We start from the raw sequence: 20,271 nt of genomic DNA, 5'->3' as shown, positions 1-20,271 counted from the left end.
GCATAATTTTTATGATTTAGTCTTTATAAACATTCACTTTTTTGTGGTGTTTTGGAGTCTATTCAGAGTTGAGGATGCTGAAAACACAAAATTTAGAATTTTTTTAAGACAGAATCAAACAGCAGATTAAGATGAATTTGAATCTTTACCAAACCTCTTTGAGTGAAAAAGATTGACTCTGAAACAACACTGCAAGAACAACAACCTTCATGTTGTGTGTGTGTGTGTGTGTGTGTGTGTGTGTGTGTGTGTGTGTGTGTGTGTGTGTATGTGGTCCTCCGTTAACATTTTCATCCCGTTACAAAACTTCCCTTCAAACCGCCTTTGCGCTTGAAACGGTCATCCCGAGGAAGATGAGGAGGACAAGGAGGATGAAGGAGACAATGCCACATTTTCAGCATTTTTCATGCTTCACACAGACGCAATCTGTCAGCAGCAGCACAAAGATTTATTCTTCACTGAACCGTGTTAGAGATACAGGAAGAAACTGTGATAATCTGCAGTCTGCCGTCTCTTAGTGGTAAGAGTCAGAAAGTGCAACAACATCGAAATATTTTATTATCATTCAAAAGGTTTAACGCAGACTGTATGTTTTTATAATGCTATTAAATTACAACAATCTAATTTATAGGCTAATATCCATCACAAGAAATTCATAAAACTGCAACCTGTAATCTATTTTAAGCAAATAAAATATGAGAAATTAACAAATATTCCCCCAAAATATTATGAATAAACAGAATCATTTAATTAATAACTAATGTTAAATATAAAATGAGGTTTAATTCCATATCAAACCATTATTTGTATAAAACATGTAAAAAGAGGTACAGTGAGCAGGTTCGAGCCCCAGTAAGTTTCCATCCCTTCACTGGGAGCGACACGCTTCGTGTGCATCATTATTTATTCACTCAGACGGCTCAGTAAAACACACACATATATATATATATATACTTATTTATTTAATCATGACATATATTATTTAAGTACAGTAATTACTACATAATTATTGCGTTTGGCCAATCAGCAATGTTCCGCTCCTCTTCGCTGACCAATCAGAGAGCAGACGCACTGACGGCTCGAGTCATTGGCGCTTTACCTACAGCTCACTGTCCAGAACCGGGACAGAACCAGCGGCGTGTGTTCATCTTAACTCGACTTTTCAAACGTACCGGATGGAGCTGGACCTGTGAGCACCTGCCTCGCGACAAAGCGGCGGTTGAAATCTCAGAGGCGTTACCGGCGGCTCCACGGAGCGGTCCCGTCATGGCCCACAGCGGCTCCGGGTCGCTGCTGTGCCGGCGGAACGCGCGACTGGACTCGTTCCTGCAGCGGAAGCTGGAGCGGAGGGTGTACGAACGGATCCGGGCTTACGAGCCGTGCGTGGTGCTGTCCGAGTCCATCAACAAGGTGTACATGCACGTGGTGCTCAGCGACGAGTGCGTGTACCTCACCGAGTACTCGCCACGCACTCTCACGGCAGCCGTTAGCTTCAGGCGCGTGCGTTACATCGAGCTGGTGAGTTTGAACAGAAAAAGTGATTTAAAAAAGTATTTATTTTTGTTTCTACTGCATTAATCCCGCCCTAATTAACCGACACAAAATCCAAAAGCTGATTTTATTAAACGAAAAAACAAACAAAAAATCTGAACATGACCTGTTATAACCTGATTTTAATAAAGTAAGATACGATATTTTGAAAAAAAATTAGTATTTTGCCGATAGATATTTGTTATTATTGGAGAAAATAAGTGTAAATACTGTGAAGACCTAAGACGTCGGGTTTTTTCAATAAATGATAAAAAAAATATATGTATTTTTAATATTGATATAAAATCAACAGAAAAACCTTCTACCATATTTATTGGATTTTCTATTAAATTGGCGTTTAAGGTAAGTTATTTTTAAGGTAAATAAAAGTAAACTTTTAAAAGAAACAGTACAGAGTTAAAGCACTCATTTCCAGTATTTTTATTTTAAATGATGACGTGACTGTTTTAATGTCTGTCATGGATATTGTTGTGCAGACCAAATATTTATCAATGAATCGAGAAAATAGGCATACTGTGAAGTGTTCATGTCTCGTTTGTTCAGTAAAGGCTCGAAAACTTTAATAGTTAAATCCTAACATTGCATTTGGAAGCTGTGTTGTAATGAGTCTACAGGATGTGTTCAGAAGGGATTTGTGTCAAAACTGCAACGTGTATCACATCAGGTGAAAGAGGACAAGACAAGGCCTACATTTTGAAGTGGCTGTAGAAGAAAATATCTGTATTTCTTTTACAAATATTCACCAGATCTCCAATGGTTGATTCTGCTCATCCAAGTGATTTCTTCAGTCGACTGAAGAAGTCACTTGGATGAGTGACGAAACGTTTCTCCCACTGAAAACGCTACATCCAGAATCAACCTTTGGAGATTAATTTACCTGGATGATTGAGAATGCATCAAGACGAAATAATCTCCAGACTGACATCACAGAGTGGATGTTGAGTCAAGGAAAATCTCAGTTATCTTTGAAATAGAGCTGGGCGATATGAGATTTTTTCATATCACGATATGTTTTTTTCATTTCAGGCGATAACGATATCTATCACGATATAAGCCAAATAACTATATTTGTAAGATTTAAATGTGCCGTTGCTCACAAGTAAAATGTGAAATAATCAGCAGCTTGTTTTTAAATATTTTTTTCCCATGATAAGTTCAACAGGGTAGATGTACTTAAGGAACATGAGACTTTTTCAGATAAATAAAGGCAAATATTGCAAACTACACAAAAGACAGCCGCTAAAGCGTTTAAGTTTCAAAATAGAACAAATGAAACAGACTAAATTGTCAATTCCACTTAGAAACAAAATATTAATTCTAAAAATAAATCTTAGTTTGTTTTACAGAAGAACAGACAAAACTGACTAACTTTTGTCAGTATCAAATAAACTGAGAACTAAAAGGAAATTCTCAATCTCTCCTTGTTGTATAGCTGAGCTTTTCAAACAGTTTTAACAGTTACTTTAGTCTGACAAAAGCCGAATGACGAATTAGCGCTTCCAGTCAGAGACTGAGGCTACGTCCACACGTACACGGGTATTTTTGAAAACTGAGATTTTCCGTTTTCGTTTTAAAAAATAATCCCGTCCACACATAAAGGCAGAAATGAAGGAAAACGCTGCTATGAACATGCCAAAGCAGCAGGTGGCGCTAGATTCCTAACCGTGCAGAAATGTTGGCCAATCAGAAGTCTAGAAGCCTCGGTGGGAAAAAGTAAACAAAGCTGGGGCATAGAAGCAGAACCGAGTCGTATGTGTGGAGGGACAGTAACTGTGTGTATATGTAAGCATTTAAACACTGCAGAGAGTAGAATTAACAGTATTGTAGAAATTCATTTCACCGAAACAATAACGTGGCGCACAGTGTGACGCATGCACCAGTTTATTGTATTTCCAGACTTGCTTTCGGCACAATTTACAGTGCACGCTACTCTGTTTTTTGTCAGACTTGAAATAGCTTCAAACTACGGAACTTCTATGGCTCTTCCGTTCGGCAATCTCTCCGGCATTGGAACCATCATCTGTTTTCTCTTCGGTCACGCTCGGTTGATTTTTCTAGTCGGCACACTCATTTCCTCCATTATGCGCTGGCTCCATTACCCGCTGGCTGCTTCCCAAACAAACACACGTGCGGCTTGGCACTTGTGCTGTACGTAACAAGTCACGCGACGTGACGCTGCGGCTGTGATTGGTTCGGCTCTGCGCTACTGAATTTGGATCGGCTGACCTTTTTTTTTTTTTTTTTTAAGAGAACAAGAGCGGCGAGGTCTATCGCGATAGCTTAATTTCTCTATCGAGTAAAAGTTATATCGCGATACATATCGTTATCGTTCTATCGCCCAGCTCTACTTTGAAACCTAAACTGTGAACAAACCAGAGAAGACAGCAAAACAAAGCCCAAAGGGTTGTGACCTGTTTGCACTTTGGTTGATATTCCTGCAGTGAAGTTCGGCTGAGAGCTAGGGCTGAAGAAGCATCACACACATTTAAATGGCTCTGGCCTTTCGTCTAGCTTTTTTCTGACCAGAGCCGTAAAGATGAGAATTTACAGTCAGACTTTAAATCTAAACTTGATATTGACGTTTAAGTCTTCACGCTTAGGTTTAAAACCAAGCTCCAGATTTTTAAAGAACATTTAGAGATAAATATGGATGAAGTTTGCAGTTTATAATTAGGACCCCATAGATTTCTATTATTTTTGACTTGTGACATCTTTAAAGCTGAACCCAATGAGGTAATTAGTGGATCTTTAGAGCTAGTTCTATTAGCAGAATATGTTAAAGCTCAATTTTTTCTGTCTAATTTGACAGTAAACTGAATAAGTGTCACGGTCTGGGGGGCAGACCGTGGGGGATGTTGGAGAAAGGACCCAAACGCTGGACTTAATGAAATGAACAGTGGGTTTATTTACAGTGAGGTAAATGTACACCACACATTGAATCTCCAAAAGTGCTCCCTCGACTCCCGTGACGTGTCTTCTCCCAAGTGCTGGTATCCCGTGCTCTTTGCCCCTGTGCCTTCACACACCCCGTGTGTCTTGCAGTCCTGTGTTCCACTCTCCTGAGGAAAAAAAACACAGACACAGCCGTTATGGCACCAACTCCAGCAGGCATACACTGACCAGCACTACAAACACTGACATGGAGTCTAACTCAACGATCCTGCGCCGGAGGAAGCTCCATCGCTCTGTTAAGTAGCTCCCCCGACGATCCTGATCAGAAGCAGGTGTGTGGTAAGCTAGGCGTGACCAGCAGCTGGCAGGGCCACACCCATCAGGCCTGCAGGTGGCTGTCCTTCATCCTCCAGCCTCACACACAAACACACACCAGCATTGAACACAAGAACACAGTGCAGCAAACATACATCCAATACACTAATAACAATAAAGGTCCACACTGTTCACGAACCCCGAGTCCCCGGAACCGGGTCCGTGACAGTATCCCCCCTCTAAGGGTCGACTCCCGACGACCCCAAAACAAAACCACAGAACAACCAACCCAGGGCGGGTGGCGGGGGGTCCAGGACGGAGGGCCCCAAAACCACTCCGCTAAACAGCCACCACAAAGCAACAAAAGAAAAACACAGGTCAACAGTCCAATACCCCGGTCCAGTGGCAGCAAACAGTTCTGGCGGCCGATCTGCAGGACGGCAAAACAAGCGGGACCCGCTGCGGGTTGGGCAGTGGCGGCAAAAAAGTTCAGGTGGCCTACCTCTAACCCCGTGATGGAAGCAGAACGCTTCAGGCGGCCTGCCACAGATCCGGTGGCAACGGCGTTGCAGCTCCGGCGGGCGGCCACGGGTCCGGTGGCGGCGGCGTCGCTGCTCCGGCGGGCGGCCACGGGTCCGGTGGCGGCGGCGTCGCTGCTGCTCCCGCCTCAGCACCACCCACGATTCCCGACGTGGCGGCCGGGCTGCAGGACGTGGCGGCCGGGCTGCAGGACGTGGCGGCCCCTCCGGCACGCAGACCTCCAGCTCTGGCTCAGCGGATCCCTCCGGACCTCCGAGCTCCTCCGGTGGCAGCGCGGGCTCACCAAGCTCGCTGAGCTCCTCTGCTGGCAACGCCGGTCCCTCCGGCTCGTTGAGGTCCGCCAGCAGCGGTGCGGGCTTCTCAGTGGGTGGCTCGCTGGGCTGCTCCGGCTCACAGTGCTCCTCCGGCTCGCCGAGCTCCTCCGGCAATAGCTCGCTGAGCTCCTCCGGCTCACAGTGCTCCTCCGGCTCGCTGAGCTCCTCCGGCATTAGCCCGCTGAGCTCCTCCGGCTCGCTGAGCTTCTCCGGCTCGCTGAGCTCCTCCGGCATTAGCTCGCCGAGCTGCTCCGGCTCGCCGAGCTCCACAGCTGGCGACGCGGGCTCCTCCCGCTCGCTGAGCTCCTGCTCGGGCATGCTGAGCTCCCGCTCGCCGAGCCGCTGCTGGACAAAGTCTGGAGTTTCCTGAGCTTGCACTACCCCCCGGGCTTCATGCAGGGTGCGAAGGAAGGCGGAAACTTCCTTAAGCTGGCCGAGGTAGGGACTTCCCTCCAGGATTGCCTCGATGGCATTTAACCCCACCACTCTTGCCCTTGGGTTGGTGGTGTGAGTTACCCAGTCCATCAGGCGTTGGACGCGTGTGAGGTCGCCCCCTCCGGACAGGGCTGCTGGAGTGGGTAGTGGAATGGAGGCTGCCGCTGGTGGAGAAGATGGCTGAGGGGTGACTGCATGCGGATGAGATGACGACGGTGTTACAGCTGCAGATGGTGAAGCAGCGGGTGGTGTAGATGGTGAACGGGATGAAACGGTAGGCAGCGAGGTAGATGTCGCGGGGAATGATTCAGCAGGTGACGGCCGACTTACTAGCTGGGCGATTGGCTGTGGTACGGCGACCAGCTGGGCTGCTGGCTGCGCTTTGGCTACCGGCTGGGCAGCTGGCTGTATAAACATAGCCCCAGAGTAAACGGTTGAGGTGAGTGACGAAGAATTGTCCATATGACTCACCACAGCCGGCTGTTGGAAAGTTTTAGAGTCTGACTGCGGTGAGGCACGCCGGCGGCGCAAGCGTCGCTTCTGTAACGATGCCGGGGCCAGCGTATCAGGCTGAGGTTCCACCAGCCGGCCGGACAGGAGAGCAGCTGTGTGATTTTGAGCTGCCAGTCCTTGGTCTGCTGACTCAGCAGGTGCCGCAGAGGTGAGTGGAGATGGGGTGAGGTGCAGAGGGCGTGTGAAACGTTTCCCCCGCAATGGAGGGTCCAACAAGCGAGCTGCAAGCGATGGCGGGGAGGCTATCAGCCTATGAAAAAAGAAATAGGCAGCAAGGGCTCCCAGGGAGGTTGCCATATCCTCCTCGCCCGGACAGCCCAAACCAAACAGCTCAAAACAGGAACTTTCCCTCAGCGTGGTTATAATCGAAATTAGTCTCTTAATGTCCAAAAAGCTCACAGATGAGGTGATTGATGATAAGAAGGAATCAAAAAATACGACCTGTAAGTGTCTCTGATGTGGATCTGCCGCCTGGATAATGCTCCGACAGTATTTCCAGAGCTGGGCGAGCAATTCCTCCTGTGAGACGGTCCTTGAGTCCGCTGGGCCCATAATGGCAGGATCGTTCTGTCACGGTCTGGGGGGCAGACCGTGGGGGATGTTGGAGAAAGGACCCAAACGCTGGACTTAATGAAATGAACAGTGGGTTTATTTACAGTGAGGTAAATGTACACCACACATTGAATCTCCAAAAGTGCTCCCTCGACTCCCGTGACGTGTCTTCTCCCAAGTGCTGGTATCCCGTGCTCTCTGCCCCTGTGCCTTCACACACCCCGTGTGTCTTGCAGTCCTGTGTTCCACTCTCCTGAGGAAAAAACACAGACACAGCCGTTATGGCACCAACTCCAGCAGGCATACACTGACCAGCACTACAAACACTGACATGGAGTCTAACTCAACGATCCTGCGCCGGAGGAAGCTCCATCGCTCTGTTAAGTAGCTCCCCCGACGATCCTGATCAGAAGCAGGTGTGTGGTAAGCTAGGCGTGACCAGCAGCTGGCAGGGCCACACCCATCAGGCCTGCAGGTGGCTGTCCTTCATCCTCCAGCCTCACACACATACACACACCAGCATTGAACACAAGAACACAGTGCAGCAAACATACATCCAATACACTAATAACAATAAAGGTCCACACTGTTCACGAACCCAGAGTCCCCGGAACCGGGTCCGTGACAATAAGTTTAGGTTTTTGGAGACTTAACTGACATAACCTTGAGTGACAGCCAAACCACGACTAAAGCACGTTAGATTACATGCATGTCACATGATGCGTTCACTGACTAACCGGCTTCTGCTGATTAATCCCTGTTAAACTCTTCAGATTACACACGAGTTAGTTCGATTTATAGGTTTCACTTCTCACCTTTACTGCTGATGGTGAGAACAAGAGCGTAACACCTGCTCTGGTTTGCATATTTCATGTCTGCTCATACTGAGCTGCACTGAGCCTCAGAGCACCTGAGTTGCAGGAAGCCTGGAAACCAATCACGGAGCAGGACTCAGGTATGATTAACAGCTGTCAGTAATGTTGGTATGTACTTATTGTTAGGGCTGCCCATGTGACCGTTTCAAGTACTTCATGTATATCAACCTGCCAAAGAGCAGCACAGACAAACCGTTAATGAGGAAGCTGTTATCCTCAGATTTTAATTAAACTTTAAAAGCTTAAAATAGTTCCAATGCCACATAATACAGAGCTGCAATACATGCAGCAAAAGTCACGCCGAGCCTCTAACTTCATCTCGTTATGTCAGAGGTTTAACTCGGCCCTAACAGAGTTAATCCCATCTGCATTAACTCTAAGATTACCACCTGATGACCTGTGCTGGCCTCTCCATGGCCTCAGCACCACCCTTTAGCCACTTTGTGGAGGATCTTCAGAGCACTGGGAGCTCATGGAAACTTACTGGGACTCGAACCTGCTCACTGTAACAAACAGAAATCAGGTCTTTTGTAACGCGATCTTTGGCAAACGCAAAATTAAAGCCGCTCAGAAGATGAGACGTGCTTTATTCAAGTTCCCGTGACAAAGCAGTCGCCAACATATTCAATGCAACATTGAAAAAGCAGTTAAATAAATTAGAGTCACTCAATAAAATAAAATCTGACAAAATACAATCCAGAAGTTTTTGATTTCTTTGTATTTTATAGATGTTTCTGCTGTTTTTTTAAGTGCTCTTTAGCAATACTTCTCCAGGCTTTCAAAGTAACTATGATCCAAGCATAAAAAAGGATCTTAACTCAGATGAACCAGTGTTGTCTCCACACATAACAGAATATTAGCAAAGAACCAGTTTACTATTTTATGACAACAGCAGTGTGTCATAAAAAACACAATCATTCTTTCTGTCATTAAGTTGCCAAAGATGACACAGTTTCACAGGCACAAAATAATATTTTTACAACAACAACATTATTCACAAAGATCTGTTAGCTGAAAACTTAGATTTAAAATCTATCTTTAGCAGATGATCAATATCCATGAAAAATATGAGAGGAGGACCTTCAGCTGATCAGCTGCTGATCACTGAAGCCTCATCAGAAAAGGTCTCAGTGGAAGAGCGGCTGTCAAGAAGCTGTTCTTAAGGAAGGGAAACAGAGAAAAGGTTGATTATTAAAATGACACAAGAACGACTGAAAATTGTTGAACCAGATCTGAGGGAGAGATGAGATGTTGTCAGGAGGGAAAAACACACAGTAGAGTGATATCAGTCATGGATCGGACCCCCCAGTGCCCGGACCTCAAGATTACTGAAGTAGTGTGGGATTATCCTACATCCTTTTATTACACACAGGATCAAAATCAGTCTACAGCAGATGATCAATATCCATGAAAGATGTGAGAATACCCACTATAAGTGCACAGTACAGTGGGGCAAAAAAGTATTTAGTCAGCCACCGATTGTGCAAGTTCCCCCACCTAAAATGATGACAGAGGTCAGTAATTTGCACCAGAGGTACACTTCAACTGTGAGAGACAGAATGTGAAAAAAAAAAAAATCCATGAATCCACATGGTAGGATTTGTAAAGAATTTATTCGTAAATCAGGGTGGAAAATAAGTATTTGGTCAATAACAAAAATACAACTCAATACTTTGTAACATAACCTTTGTTGGCAATAACAGAGGTCAAACGTTTACTATAGGTCTTTACCAGGTTTGCACACACAGTAGCTGGTATTTTGGCCCATTCCTCCATGCAGATCTTCTCGAGAGCAGTGATGTTTTGGGGCTGTCGCCGAGCAACACGGACTTTCAACTCCCGCCACAGATTTTCTATGGGGTTGAGGTCTGGAGACTGGCTAGGCCACTCCAGGACTTTCAAATGCTTCTTACGGAGCCACTCCTTTGTTGCCCGGGCGGTGTGTTTTGGATCATTGTCATGTTGGAAGACCCAGCCTCGTTTCATCTTCAAAGTTCTCACTGATGGAAGGAGGTTTTGACTCAAAATCTCACGATACATGGCCCCATTCATTCTGTCCTTAACACGGATCAGTCGTCCTGTCCCCTTGGCAGAAAAACAGCCCCATAGCATGATGTTTCCACCCCCATGCTTCACAGTAGGTATGGTGTTCTTGGGATGCAACTCAGTATTCTTCTTCCTCCAAACACGACGAGTTGAGTTTATACCAAAAAGTTCTACTTTGTCATGTGGTCAGATGAAACCATTCTCCCAATCCTCTGCTGTATCATCCATGTGCTCTCTGGCAAACTTCAGACGGGCCTGGACATGCACTGGCTTCAGCAGCGGAACACGTCTGGCACTGCGGGATTTGATTCCCTGCCGTTGTAGTGTGTTACTGATGGTGACCTTTGTTACTTTGGTCCCAGCTCTCTGCAGGTCATTCACCAGGTCCCCCCGTGTGGTTCTGGGATCTTTGCTCACCGTTCTCATGATCATTTTGACCCCACGGGATGAGATCTTGCGTGGAGCCCCAGATCGAGGGAGATTATCAGTGGTCTTGTATGTCTTCCATTTTCTGATGATTGCTCCCACAGTTGATTTTTTCACACCAAGCTGCTTGCCTATTGTAGATTCACTCTTCCCAGTCTGGTGCAGGTCTACAATACTTTTCCTGGTGTCCTTCGAAAGCTCTTTGGTCTTGGCCATGGCGGAGTTTGGAGTCTGACTGTTTGAGGCTGTGGACAGGTGTCTTTTATACAGATAATGAGTTCAAACAGGTGCCATTCATACAGGTAACGAGTGGGGGACAGAAAAGCTTCTTACAGAAGACGCTACAGGTCTGTGAGAGCCAGAGCTTTTCCTTGTTTGAGGTGACCAAATACTTATTTTCCACCCTGATTTACGAATAAATTCTTTACAAATCCTACCATGTGGATTCATGGATTTTTTTTTTCACATTCTGTCTCTCACAGTTGAAGTGTACCTCTGGTGCAAATTACTGACCTCTGTCATCATTTTAAGTGGGGGAACTTGCACAATCGGTGGCTGACTAAATACTTTTTTGCCCCACTGTATATATGTTCAAAGGTTGTATATGGCACAAAATATAAACATTATCTTTATTTAATCTTGTTATTCTGTAAATATCCGATTTTATTTTAAGGGCTGAAACTCATGATAATGTATAGATTCATCTTTTTATTAATAGTTTGATTAATAGTTTCTACAAAACCAAAATTTGCTTGAAAAATAGTCAATCATTAGAATCGATGCGCTAATGTCAGTTTTCTGTCGACTCGTTTCTGCACCGCTTGGTTTTGTCTTATTTCTGATTCTGCTCCCTCATATTGTCACATTTTATAATCTTTACAGCATTGTCTTTTTTTACAGGTGAACGACATCCCAGATTTCCTCAGTGGGAAGCATCAGGAACGCTGCCAACACATACGGATCGTCTACGTCACCAAAAAACCTGCAGCGAAGCAACGCAATTGGTTAAAGAGAGCCAAGAAAGAGGGCCTTCCTCCTGCAGCCCCGTCCTCTCGCCGAAACAGCCACTGTCCTGAAATAACAAGCACATTACAAGGTAACTGAGACAGTTTATGTAATTTGATGATGCTACGCAATGATATCAGACTGAAGTTTATGCTTTTTGTAAGACGAGTCAGAGACATGTGGAATGGTCTCTTCAGAGATTTGATCCTTTGGAAAGACACCAGTGAGGTTTATGTGTCGTCTTGTTTCTTTATCTGTAACTCTAGCCATCCTGTGTTTCCATTTCCTCCACAGGATTTTCCACAGAGAGGTGAGTAAAACACAGACACACTTCAGAAGCATGTTTTATTTGAGGATACTCACACATAAAGGCTTTTAAGTCCTCCCTGCAAACACATTACGTAATGCCAGTGTTGAATTTGGTTATAATCATTTTAGAAGCTGCAGAGTGTGCAGGAGTGAGGCAGACAGTGAAAGTTTATGTGTGGGATACTTCAACACTGTAATGTGGTTGCCTGTTGTGAACTTGTTAACAGCTGAGCCACTTTACCTGAGTATGTAATGACCACCCCAGTGTCTCAGATAGCTCATGACTTATTTACTCCAGGGACTAGTTTACCTGCTGCTCATTAACATGTTCACAGAGTGACTCCAGTGTTGCTCCTCAATATCACACCTGCAGTGCTTCATCCACACACCAGGCAGCAGGTAACATCCACCTGGTACTGCTGGTCCATCATTTATCCTTTTTCAGCAGAATGTGCCCACTGATGATTGAAATGTAGAGATGTGTTTTCCAAACACGTTTTTATAAACTCCCACAGCAAGAGGACCTGCTGGTTCGCTGCTGGACAGTTTGCATTTTTACTTGGTTGCATGCGGGGCTCCGATCCTCCTTGAGTTCTTCTGTGAATGAGGCAGGAGATGGAGGGAGGAAGGAACAGATTTACTGTCATTGAACTGTTGCCTGGTAACGACGAAGCACTGTAAAACAGACGCAAACAGCATAAAATGTAAAAGCTGTCTCACGCTAATGTTCCCTGCTGCTCAGCTGTGCTCACCCCCGGTAGGTCATTAAACGTACACACTTTTCTTTCACTGCCACTCCCAAACCTTAGACTGCTTATAAAGTTGAACCTAAGGATGAGCTGACAGCGTGAAGTCTCAGGAGCACGACTATCATGACTGTGTGAATCTACCTGAGAGCTCTTTCTGTTTTTAAGCTGCAACATTTGTGCAGAAAAACAATAAAGAAGTTCTGAAAAGCAAAGCATATTTTAGAGGCTTATTTGGCTCTAGTGTGACGTTAATTTACTACATGAACCTTGTGTTGTGTTCAGGTAGACTTCAAACTAGCAACCGAGACCATTAGCTGATCAGGAAAGTGTTTTTAATTGTTTTGTGCAGCTGGAATACGACATGAAACTCACACAGTTGATGATGCAGACACTTCACAGAAACCTGATGTCTGCGCTGTTTCTTCTCTCCAGCAGCCAATGGAGGAAGGAGGAGCTCCCCCCAGTGTTAAAGCACACCCGCTCAGCCTCGTGCCCGAACCCAGAGACTCTCGGCCTCACGAGAGTCCCGCAGCCTCCCCCCTTTTACTCCCCCTTAGTCTCACCTGCCTCATCGCCATTGCTCTCAGAGAAAAGCCTGAAGACCCTCGAGAGTGGTCAGGTATAAACGTGTGGCTGTTCCGATGAAGATCTACTCAAATTCAATTTGAAGTAACTTAGACAAGGGTCACACGTCTCTGTAAATTTGGTCGAGCTCTGTTGTGTGTGCTGTTACAGTTACAAAGGAGGATCGGTTCGGTCCTGTCACGTCTGCTGAGACGAGGCTGCGTGGACAGCGAGGAGGAGTGGGAGGCGGAGCTCCACCTGTACGCCGTCTCAGAGAAGTCCAGACTTTACCTCCACCTGCAGAGCTTGTGGAACAGCTTCAGTATTGTGAGTGAAGACTGTCTATGAATAGTATTTAACACATTGACTGTTAGCTTTAGAAATGTTGTGGTTATTTATATGAAAGTGGAGCTTAAAGGTGCCCTGTGGATTTTTGGAGTAGATAAGTAAATGTCACAGTGTGCAGGTTATACAGAGCGTGTCCTGTGTAATGATATGGACTTTAAATGCAGTCACAGAAAACAGGGATTAACTTTTGTATGTAACAAAAGGCAAGCTGTTTGTTACATACACACAGACACAGAAAGGTAATGAGGGAAGTGGAGATAGCTGGGAGAACAAAACACAGCTCAGCTAAATCACAGAGGATGAGACAAAAGAAGCAAAACTGAAAGCAAACACAAGGAACAACTATCAAAATGAAGCAGGAAGTGAGGCACAACTGAAAGGGGAGCGAGAAAGATAAAAGGACAGAATGGGAGCACTAAAGGGAACTAATCACCCTAAAGTAATCTGTAACTACACTGAGAACTAGTTTAGTTATAACGATAAAGAACTAATACCAAGAACCAGAAGATCAGAAAGGCTCATAAACACAAAGAAAATACAAAATAAGAAAAAACAGGAAGTATAAAATGAAAAAGTATAAAAGTATAAAACATGTGTCTGATGGTGTACTCGCTCAGATTTCTGAGGTGTGTGTGTGTGTGTGTGTTCAGAGGTCCACCCTTTTGTTAGATCCGCTCTACAGAAGGAGGAACTGCGTTTCATTGTCTGCTGCTGCCATCAGGTAATAAACTGTTCTGTGCAGACTGCAGACACACAACTTCCTGCTTGTCCAGTCAGAATAAAGGTCACAGGTCAGTTTGTTACTGTGGAAACAGAAATCATTCACTCATCGACTACACTGGACATAGCCACTGTGACGGCACCCACTGGTTTTGGACTCCACTCTACTGATTAGTGCTGTGGATACTCTCTGAGACTGAAGCCGAGGCGTCCTGGAGTAGCTGTAGATTACAGTATGGTAGCTCCCCACAAAGCTCCAGCTCAGTGACTGCAGTTAGCTGAGGTGAAGCCTATCAGACAGCTGGCAGCTACAGCCGCCTGCATCAGCCACGCATAATCATGCAGAAGTTCACATTCAGGAGAACTGCACCTCTTTTGCATCAGCTCCAGATGTTTCACTGCACATTTAATATTTGCAAACACGTACATTTGTTTAGTTTACATTTGAGTGGAGCTTAAATAATGAGACCATGAAATATTTTTAATGAACTGAAATATTATTTTATCTTGGCTGTGCTGAGCTGTAGCGCTCATATTCCAATATAAAGATTTATATAAAAACATTTCCAGAGATTTCGACCTGCTCTGAGAAACCTCATCTGAGCCCTGAAGGTTCATCACAGCGGACTGTGACGAGTTTAGGCTCATTTAAACTTGTTATTGCTAACAGGCTCAAACGTCGGTATTAATGTTGATGTTATATTTAAGCTGGGAGCGGACGGCTCACCTGTTTGGCCAGCTGAGCTCCGAGCTCCTGCAGGACGGGAGCAGCGTGGAGAGTATGTACCTGCTGCTGCAGGAGCTGAGGACCGCCGCGCACCGCAGCGTTACCCTGCGCCGGCTCTTCTGGAGGGTAAAGTTTATAAAACCTGCTCGGCACTGTGTGTTTGACGTACAGAACGTGCCTGTGAGTTGCAGTGAATGACTCATTTTCTGTTTTCCAGTCCAGTGAGGTGTGTACTTTCCTGCTCTGCACTCTGGAGGGATGTCTTCACGGCCGCCAGAGCCTCGGTGGACTCTACACAGCAGATCAGCTCCTGTAAGCCCCTTAGCAGGTGTTCATAGCTCCACAGAGGCGAGATTTCAGATTCATTAAGGTGTTTCTTTGACTGTATTCAGCGTGGCGATTACAGAGATGATGTGCATTATTTCACAGCTGTTTCCAGAAAGTGGGTTTTGTGAAAACTTCAGATTTTTGAAGCCTGAGATGAGGGAAACTGAGTTTTCTTTAAACAAGCTAACTTAAACTTAGTTTGCATTAACAGCATAACACACTGTGAACCTAACCTGCTCACTGGCAGGTTTCCTCTCTCTGCCTTCTCCTGTCGAGCCTGAAGCAGTTTCACCTCCTCATTCATAAAGTAGATAATAAAGAACATGTAAAGAGCTGAAGTTTACATTATAGTCCCATTAATGTTCGCACTTATCGGTACTGAGAACAGGTCCTGTTATTGTTGCGTGCGGTTATACCAACAACAGCAGTATTCACAGGATTCAGTTTGTTCAGGAACAAATCCAGAGTGAGTGGATGAAGACCGCAATATTACCTAAAACACTGAAAGAATCTGCGACTGTGATAATATTTATAGTAACAATATAATAACTAACTGCAGGTCATATCTTCCTTGCTGTGTGTTGCTATGACGATGATGATGAGCATGTGACTGAAGCTCTGCTGTTTGTGTTTCAGACTGAGCTCTCTGATCGTTGACACGCTCGCCATCATGTTCAGAGAGACGGAGGTCGAAGCTGCCAGACTCAGCCTGCTCTCTGCCAAAAAGTAAACAGAACACAGTGTATGTTTGTTCCTTTCATTAAACAGTCCTCATTTCAGGTATGTTGAAATATCTGTTGGCAGCTCCTGTAAAGGCCTAAAAGGAGCTTAGATTGGAATAAAGAGATTTTCTATGTATCTACAAGTGAGGGATCCACATCTAAGGAAGTCAATACACTAACTGACACAGTGATGATACACAATGACACAGAGGACTACAGAACTACTCGAAGGGTTTAGGATCAAAATGAAATGAATACTGGACACATTAAGTTAAATGGGAAGAGAACACTGGCATATCACACGAGGCTGAAGTTCAGGGTTGAGTTCATAACATCCACTAAAGAAGTGGCGAGTAAACATCAGTTGTTTTTTTTAATCATATATCAGGAGTAAATCGTCCGAGTCATTGGAGGCAGTGCAGAAACCAAAGTACCTGAGGAAAAGTTAAAATGCTGAGATATGAGATTCCCCGTACTGCTGAAGTTTAGGATTTCTGCCTTTTTGAAGAGGATGTGGTTACAAAAGAAGACTGGTGTCTTTGTGAAATATTATAAAAGAAAAATTCTTGTAAAAACTGGTATAAATCTGAATCATACAGGCTTGAACGATAGATGGATAATGATGCCAGTGTGATGGCAAAAACTGAATTCAGTCTGAGCTCCAGAGGAGTCTTTACTTATTTTTTTTTCTGTATTAAAATGAGAGAAATGTACACAGATTCATGGCTTATAGACTGATGTGTCTCCAGTGTGTTTGTGAGGTTTATCTATTAACAATAGTAAATAAAAAGTGAGAAAATAATAAATGTGATTATTCTCAGGGAGATTTTCTATCATTTCTTTGGTTGCAGCTGGAGCTGCTTTCCTTTGTTGTAGTCTGGTGAAACCCAGAGAAGAGTTATAAAGCTCATTTCCAGATGTTAGCACACCTTCCCTTTTCTGCATTAACTGTTGTTTCCCTGCAGAGGTGCTCTGGCCTCCCGAATGCTGCTTGCCTTAATATGTGACCCTCAGCCACAAACTCACAGCGGAGGATTTCTGACGTACTCAGAGGTGAGCTGCTCTCTGCTCACATCAAGTGTCTTTCATGTGCCTTCGATGCATTAAACCTTGTGCCTCTTACAGCTTCAGGCCTTACTCCCTGAGTATCTGGACACCGCCGCCTCTCTGCTCTTTGAACTGCTGCTCGTAGGCCACGTGGTGAGTTTGATAAAGCGTACAACGGGGGCGCTTCTCAGCTGTGAGTAAAATGTGTTTATGCAACACCTCAGGCTCTCCTGGGAATTACAAAAACTAAACAACTGTAACACTGATGAAGCACTAATGAATTAATACACGTCAGGTATTAAGCAGAATATTATTAATCAGAAGATTAAAGAACTGCTACTGAAGCTGATGGTCAGTAATCAATAAATACACACAACACAGAACGCTATTGCAGGTACAATGTATTTAAACAAAACCAAGGAAAAATAACAAGGAAAGAAAAGGAAAAACTTAAATAATTACTCCTGGTGCAGTGGTGCCCGGTTTAAGGTGCACAAAGACAACTAAACAGTCTTGTAGCTTAGATCAAGCAATACAGTTTCTCAAGTTCAATAATATTCCCCATAAATAACACACCACCAATTCAAAAACACTGGTCCACACTGATGAGAGAAAGTCCATGATTTTTATCTGGGTGTCCATGAGAAATGTCCAAGCGCTATTGTCCATAAACGGGGGAAATGATGTGTTAAGAATCCTGCTCCCTGCCCTTTGTTGGCTCGCCATCCTTTTTAAACCAGAAAAGGGTCACCTGGCCTGCATTAAATAAACAGGGCCAATAAGAAATCACAAGAATAATATGAAAGTGTCAGCCAGTTTAGCTTAATACATTAAGTTATTCTTATTCTTGTGTACACAGTAGACTTATCTAAAAAGTTCAACTGCTATATACAGATTGCATAGCTTTAAAACATTTGTTATTTGCTATGATATGGTCTAAGAAAGCTCTGAACAAACACAGTTTTTGTTCAACTCTTCGTGTTTCAGACCAGCAGGTGTGTCTCTGCTGAAAACTTCCTGTCTGTCGGTTGGATCCTCAGAGTCCTGCAGCCTCATCCCCACCTGGTAAAGGTCTCATCAGATTTAACTGTGATTTCTGTCAGAATGATAAGAATTACTCAAACGCTGACCCTCTCCGTCCCCGCAGCTCTCCTTCATTGGTTACCAGGTCCAGCAGGTGGTGTTGGTTCTGACGGGCCTGCAAGTGTCGGTCCCCAGTCCCGTTCAGTCCGTCCTGCTGTTCCAGCGCCTCAACCTCCTGCTGGCCTGTCTGCAGTACAACAGCCAGCTGGCTCAGCACCTGCGCTCGCATTTCAGAGAGGAGTTCAGGTATGCTCAAGACAGCCACAACAGTCACTAAGTACATACGTGCTCACGTTAACTTCTTATTATAAAGAAGAAATGTGTAAATGCTCCAAAGTCTGACAGCTCAGATCTGTTTTGGTCCTGCAGATACTCTGTGATGCCGTCGGGCTCTGAAGTGAAGCTGCCACCTCACTATCCTATCAGCCGACCCACTCTGAGACTTGTCGAGCACATTCGAACTCTTATGCTGCTCAGGTGACTGAACACCAGCGTGCTCCTAGCCTTCACTTTACACAAAGGCATCCTCAGGGAAGGAAGCAGGATTTGGAGTCCTCGGGATGCTCGGCTTAAAGTTTCTGGATTATTATATATCACAGACATCTTACTGTTAGACAGAGAGATGGAGATATATGCTTGGCCTGTAAAGACTGTTCAAATGATGTGCACTCCTAATAACCTGAAGCGGTTCTCTGACAGTCCATCAAGTGGTGCGGCTTCGTAGCTTAGCAAAGTCGGACTGAAACATTAGACAGATTTTCGAGCGCCATGTACCACATAAAATTGTTTCGAGGTCAGTAAATACAACCAGAATTAATAAATAAGGCGCACAGGATTATAAGGGACACTGTCGATTTTCAGATTTTAAGTGTGCCGTATTTTCCAAAAAACACGGTAATAACGACGGCCCGCTAGCATGCTCTACCAAAAATAGTGCTTTGTTGTGCATCTGACAGACGAAAGCTAAACCAGTTCCACACCACTGAAGTTGCAGCATTTTTACAAACCAATTCTGGTTCATCCGTTTCATTCAACAATCCGCTTTCGCCCTCCTCATTTTCCGTTGCCGCCATGCTTTTCCCGCCATGTGCGTATGAAAACAAAGGCACTGCGCATGCGCGTTTACCCATATTCTATCGCGATATTTCATTTTCTTATCGTTGCCCAACATTATACCGGTGTTACCATGAACGGTATGATATGCATAGGATCTTTTCCTTCCATATGCATGACTGTAATAATTGCATCCAGCCATGATTTTTGCGTCTCTTGAGTTTAGTGTAGAGTTATATACTTTGCATAATATGGGGGGTTATTTATTGTTTTTAAATTTAGCATTGACTCTTTTATTTTATTTCAGCTTCTGTGATAGGTACTACTAATTTAGTTTATTCCATCATTGATATTTTAGCCAATTTAAGGGGTTTAAGGAACTCAATTTTTTTTGTTTCCGAGGTTTTTGTGCTTCCTCCTTTACAACTGTCTGTAATATTTTACATAAGTATTGAATATTTCTTTAGTTTGAGTTTCATTTCTTGATTTCTGATCTTAGGAACTGTGCTTTTCTGAGCTGAAAGGCCAATAACAGTTTTTATTAATATCTGAGACCCTCTTCTGCCTTGTATGGTAGTAGCTCATCTAATTGTTGTCTAGCTTCTTTTAGCTTTTTAAATGTATATTGTTGATGTTCTCTCTCTAGTCTTTTTACTTTGTCTTTAAATTGTCATTTGATCTTATATTCATTTTCATAACAACTGGGCTATGGTCAGAAACAATGATTGATTCAATTGTCATCTGTTTTATCCTATACATGTCGATTTTTGACATGAAAAGTCTATTGTTGGGAAATCAGTTTTACCCAGGTTCTTTTTCATTCTTCGAGCATCCAGAGATGCACTGGACTCAGTAGTTATTTCACAAAACCTTTATTCATCTTCATTTAAGCATGCATTCTTCTAGAAGGGAAGACTTGCCAGGCCGGTGTCCCTCTGCAAAATCTTCACTCCTTTGTTATTTACTGCCAGCTTTATAGAAGTGACCCCATCATAACACCCCCACGGTGTGCTGCAAACTCTTTGTCTGTGTGCACGAGCACGTGAGTGCCTGTGTGTGCGCGTACCCGTATGTCTATGTGAGTGCCCGTGAGTGAGTGTATGTGCGTACCTGTGTGTATGTGTGAGTGCACGTGAGTGTGCGTGTGGATGTGTGTGC

At 44.3% G+C, this 20,271-nt stretch overlaps 2 protein-coding genes across 3 annotated transcripts; one reads left to right on the top strand and one right to left on the bottom strand.

Moving 5' to 3' along the window:
- Positions 1–1,090: 1,090 nt before the first annotated feature.
- lg17h12orf56 (linkage group 17 C12orf56 homolog) lies at positions 1,091–20,042 on the top strand. Of its 2 annotated transcripts, none has more exons than XM_085436004.1 (14): positions 1,091–1,518; positions 11,360–11,555; positions 11,759–11,774; positions 12,958–13,141; positions 13,258–13,413; positions 14,085–14,155; positions 14,863–15,007; positions 15,099–15,193; positions 15,845–15,934; positions 16,896–16,983; positions 17,056–17,130; positions 17,965–18,042; positions 18,125–18,306; positions 18,430–20,042. In XM_085436004.1, exons 1-14 carry the CDS (start codon positions 1,267–1,269, stop codon positions 18,539–18,541), a joined length of 1,740 nt encoding a protein of 579 aa, XP_085292130.1. In that variant the 5' UTR covers positions 1,091–1,266; the 3' UTR covers positions 18,542–20,042. The 2 variants fall into 2 exon arrangements, with proteins under 2 accessions (XP_085292130.1, XP_085292129.1); XM_085436003.1 differs by having other exon boundaries at positions 1,092–1,518; positions 12,955–13,141.
- On the bottom strand, positions 4,876–7,715 carry LOC146689302 (uncharacterized). The gene is made up of 2 exons (XM_085436001.1): positions 7,444–7,715; positions 4,876–7,365 (listed from the first exon to the last, which is right to left on the bottom strand). The coding sequence occupies exon 2, from the start codon at positions 7,110–7,112 to the stop codon at positions 4,998–5,000; it is 2,115 nt and encodes a 704-aa protein (XP_085292127.1). The 5' UTR covers positions 7,113–7,365; positions 7,444–7,715; the 3' UTR covers positions 4,876–4,997.
- Positions 20,043–20,271: the final 229 nt, after the last annotated feature.

Source organism: Copadichromis virginalis, linkage group LG17 (assembly GCF_057382275.1).
Source record: "Copadichromis virginalis isolate Kocher_CV1m ecotype Utaka linkage group LG17, C_Virginalis_male_GT1.1, whole genome shotgun sequence".
NCBI lineage: Eukaryota > Metazoa > Chordata > Actinopteri > Cichliformes > Cichlidae > Copadichromis > Copadichromis virginalis.
This window is presented reverse-complemented; position numbering and strand designations above follow the sequence as displayed.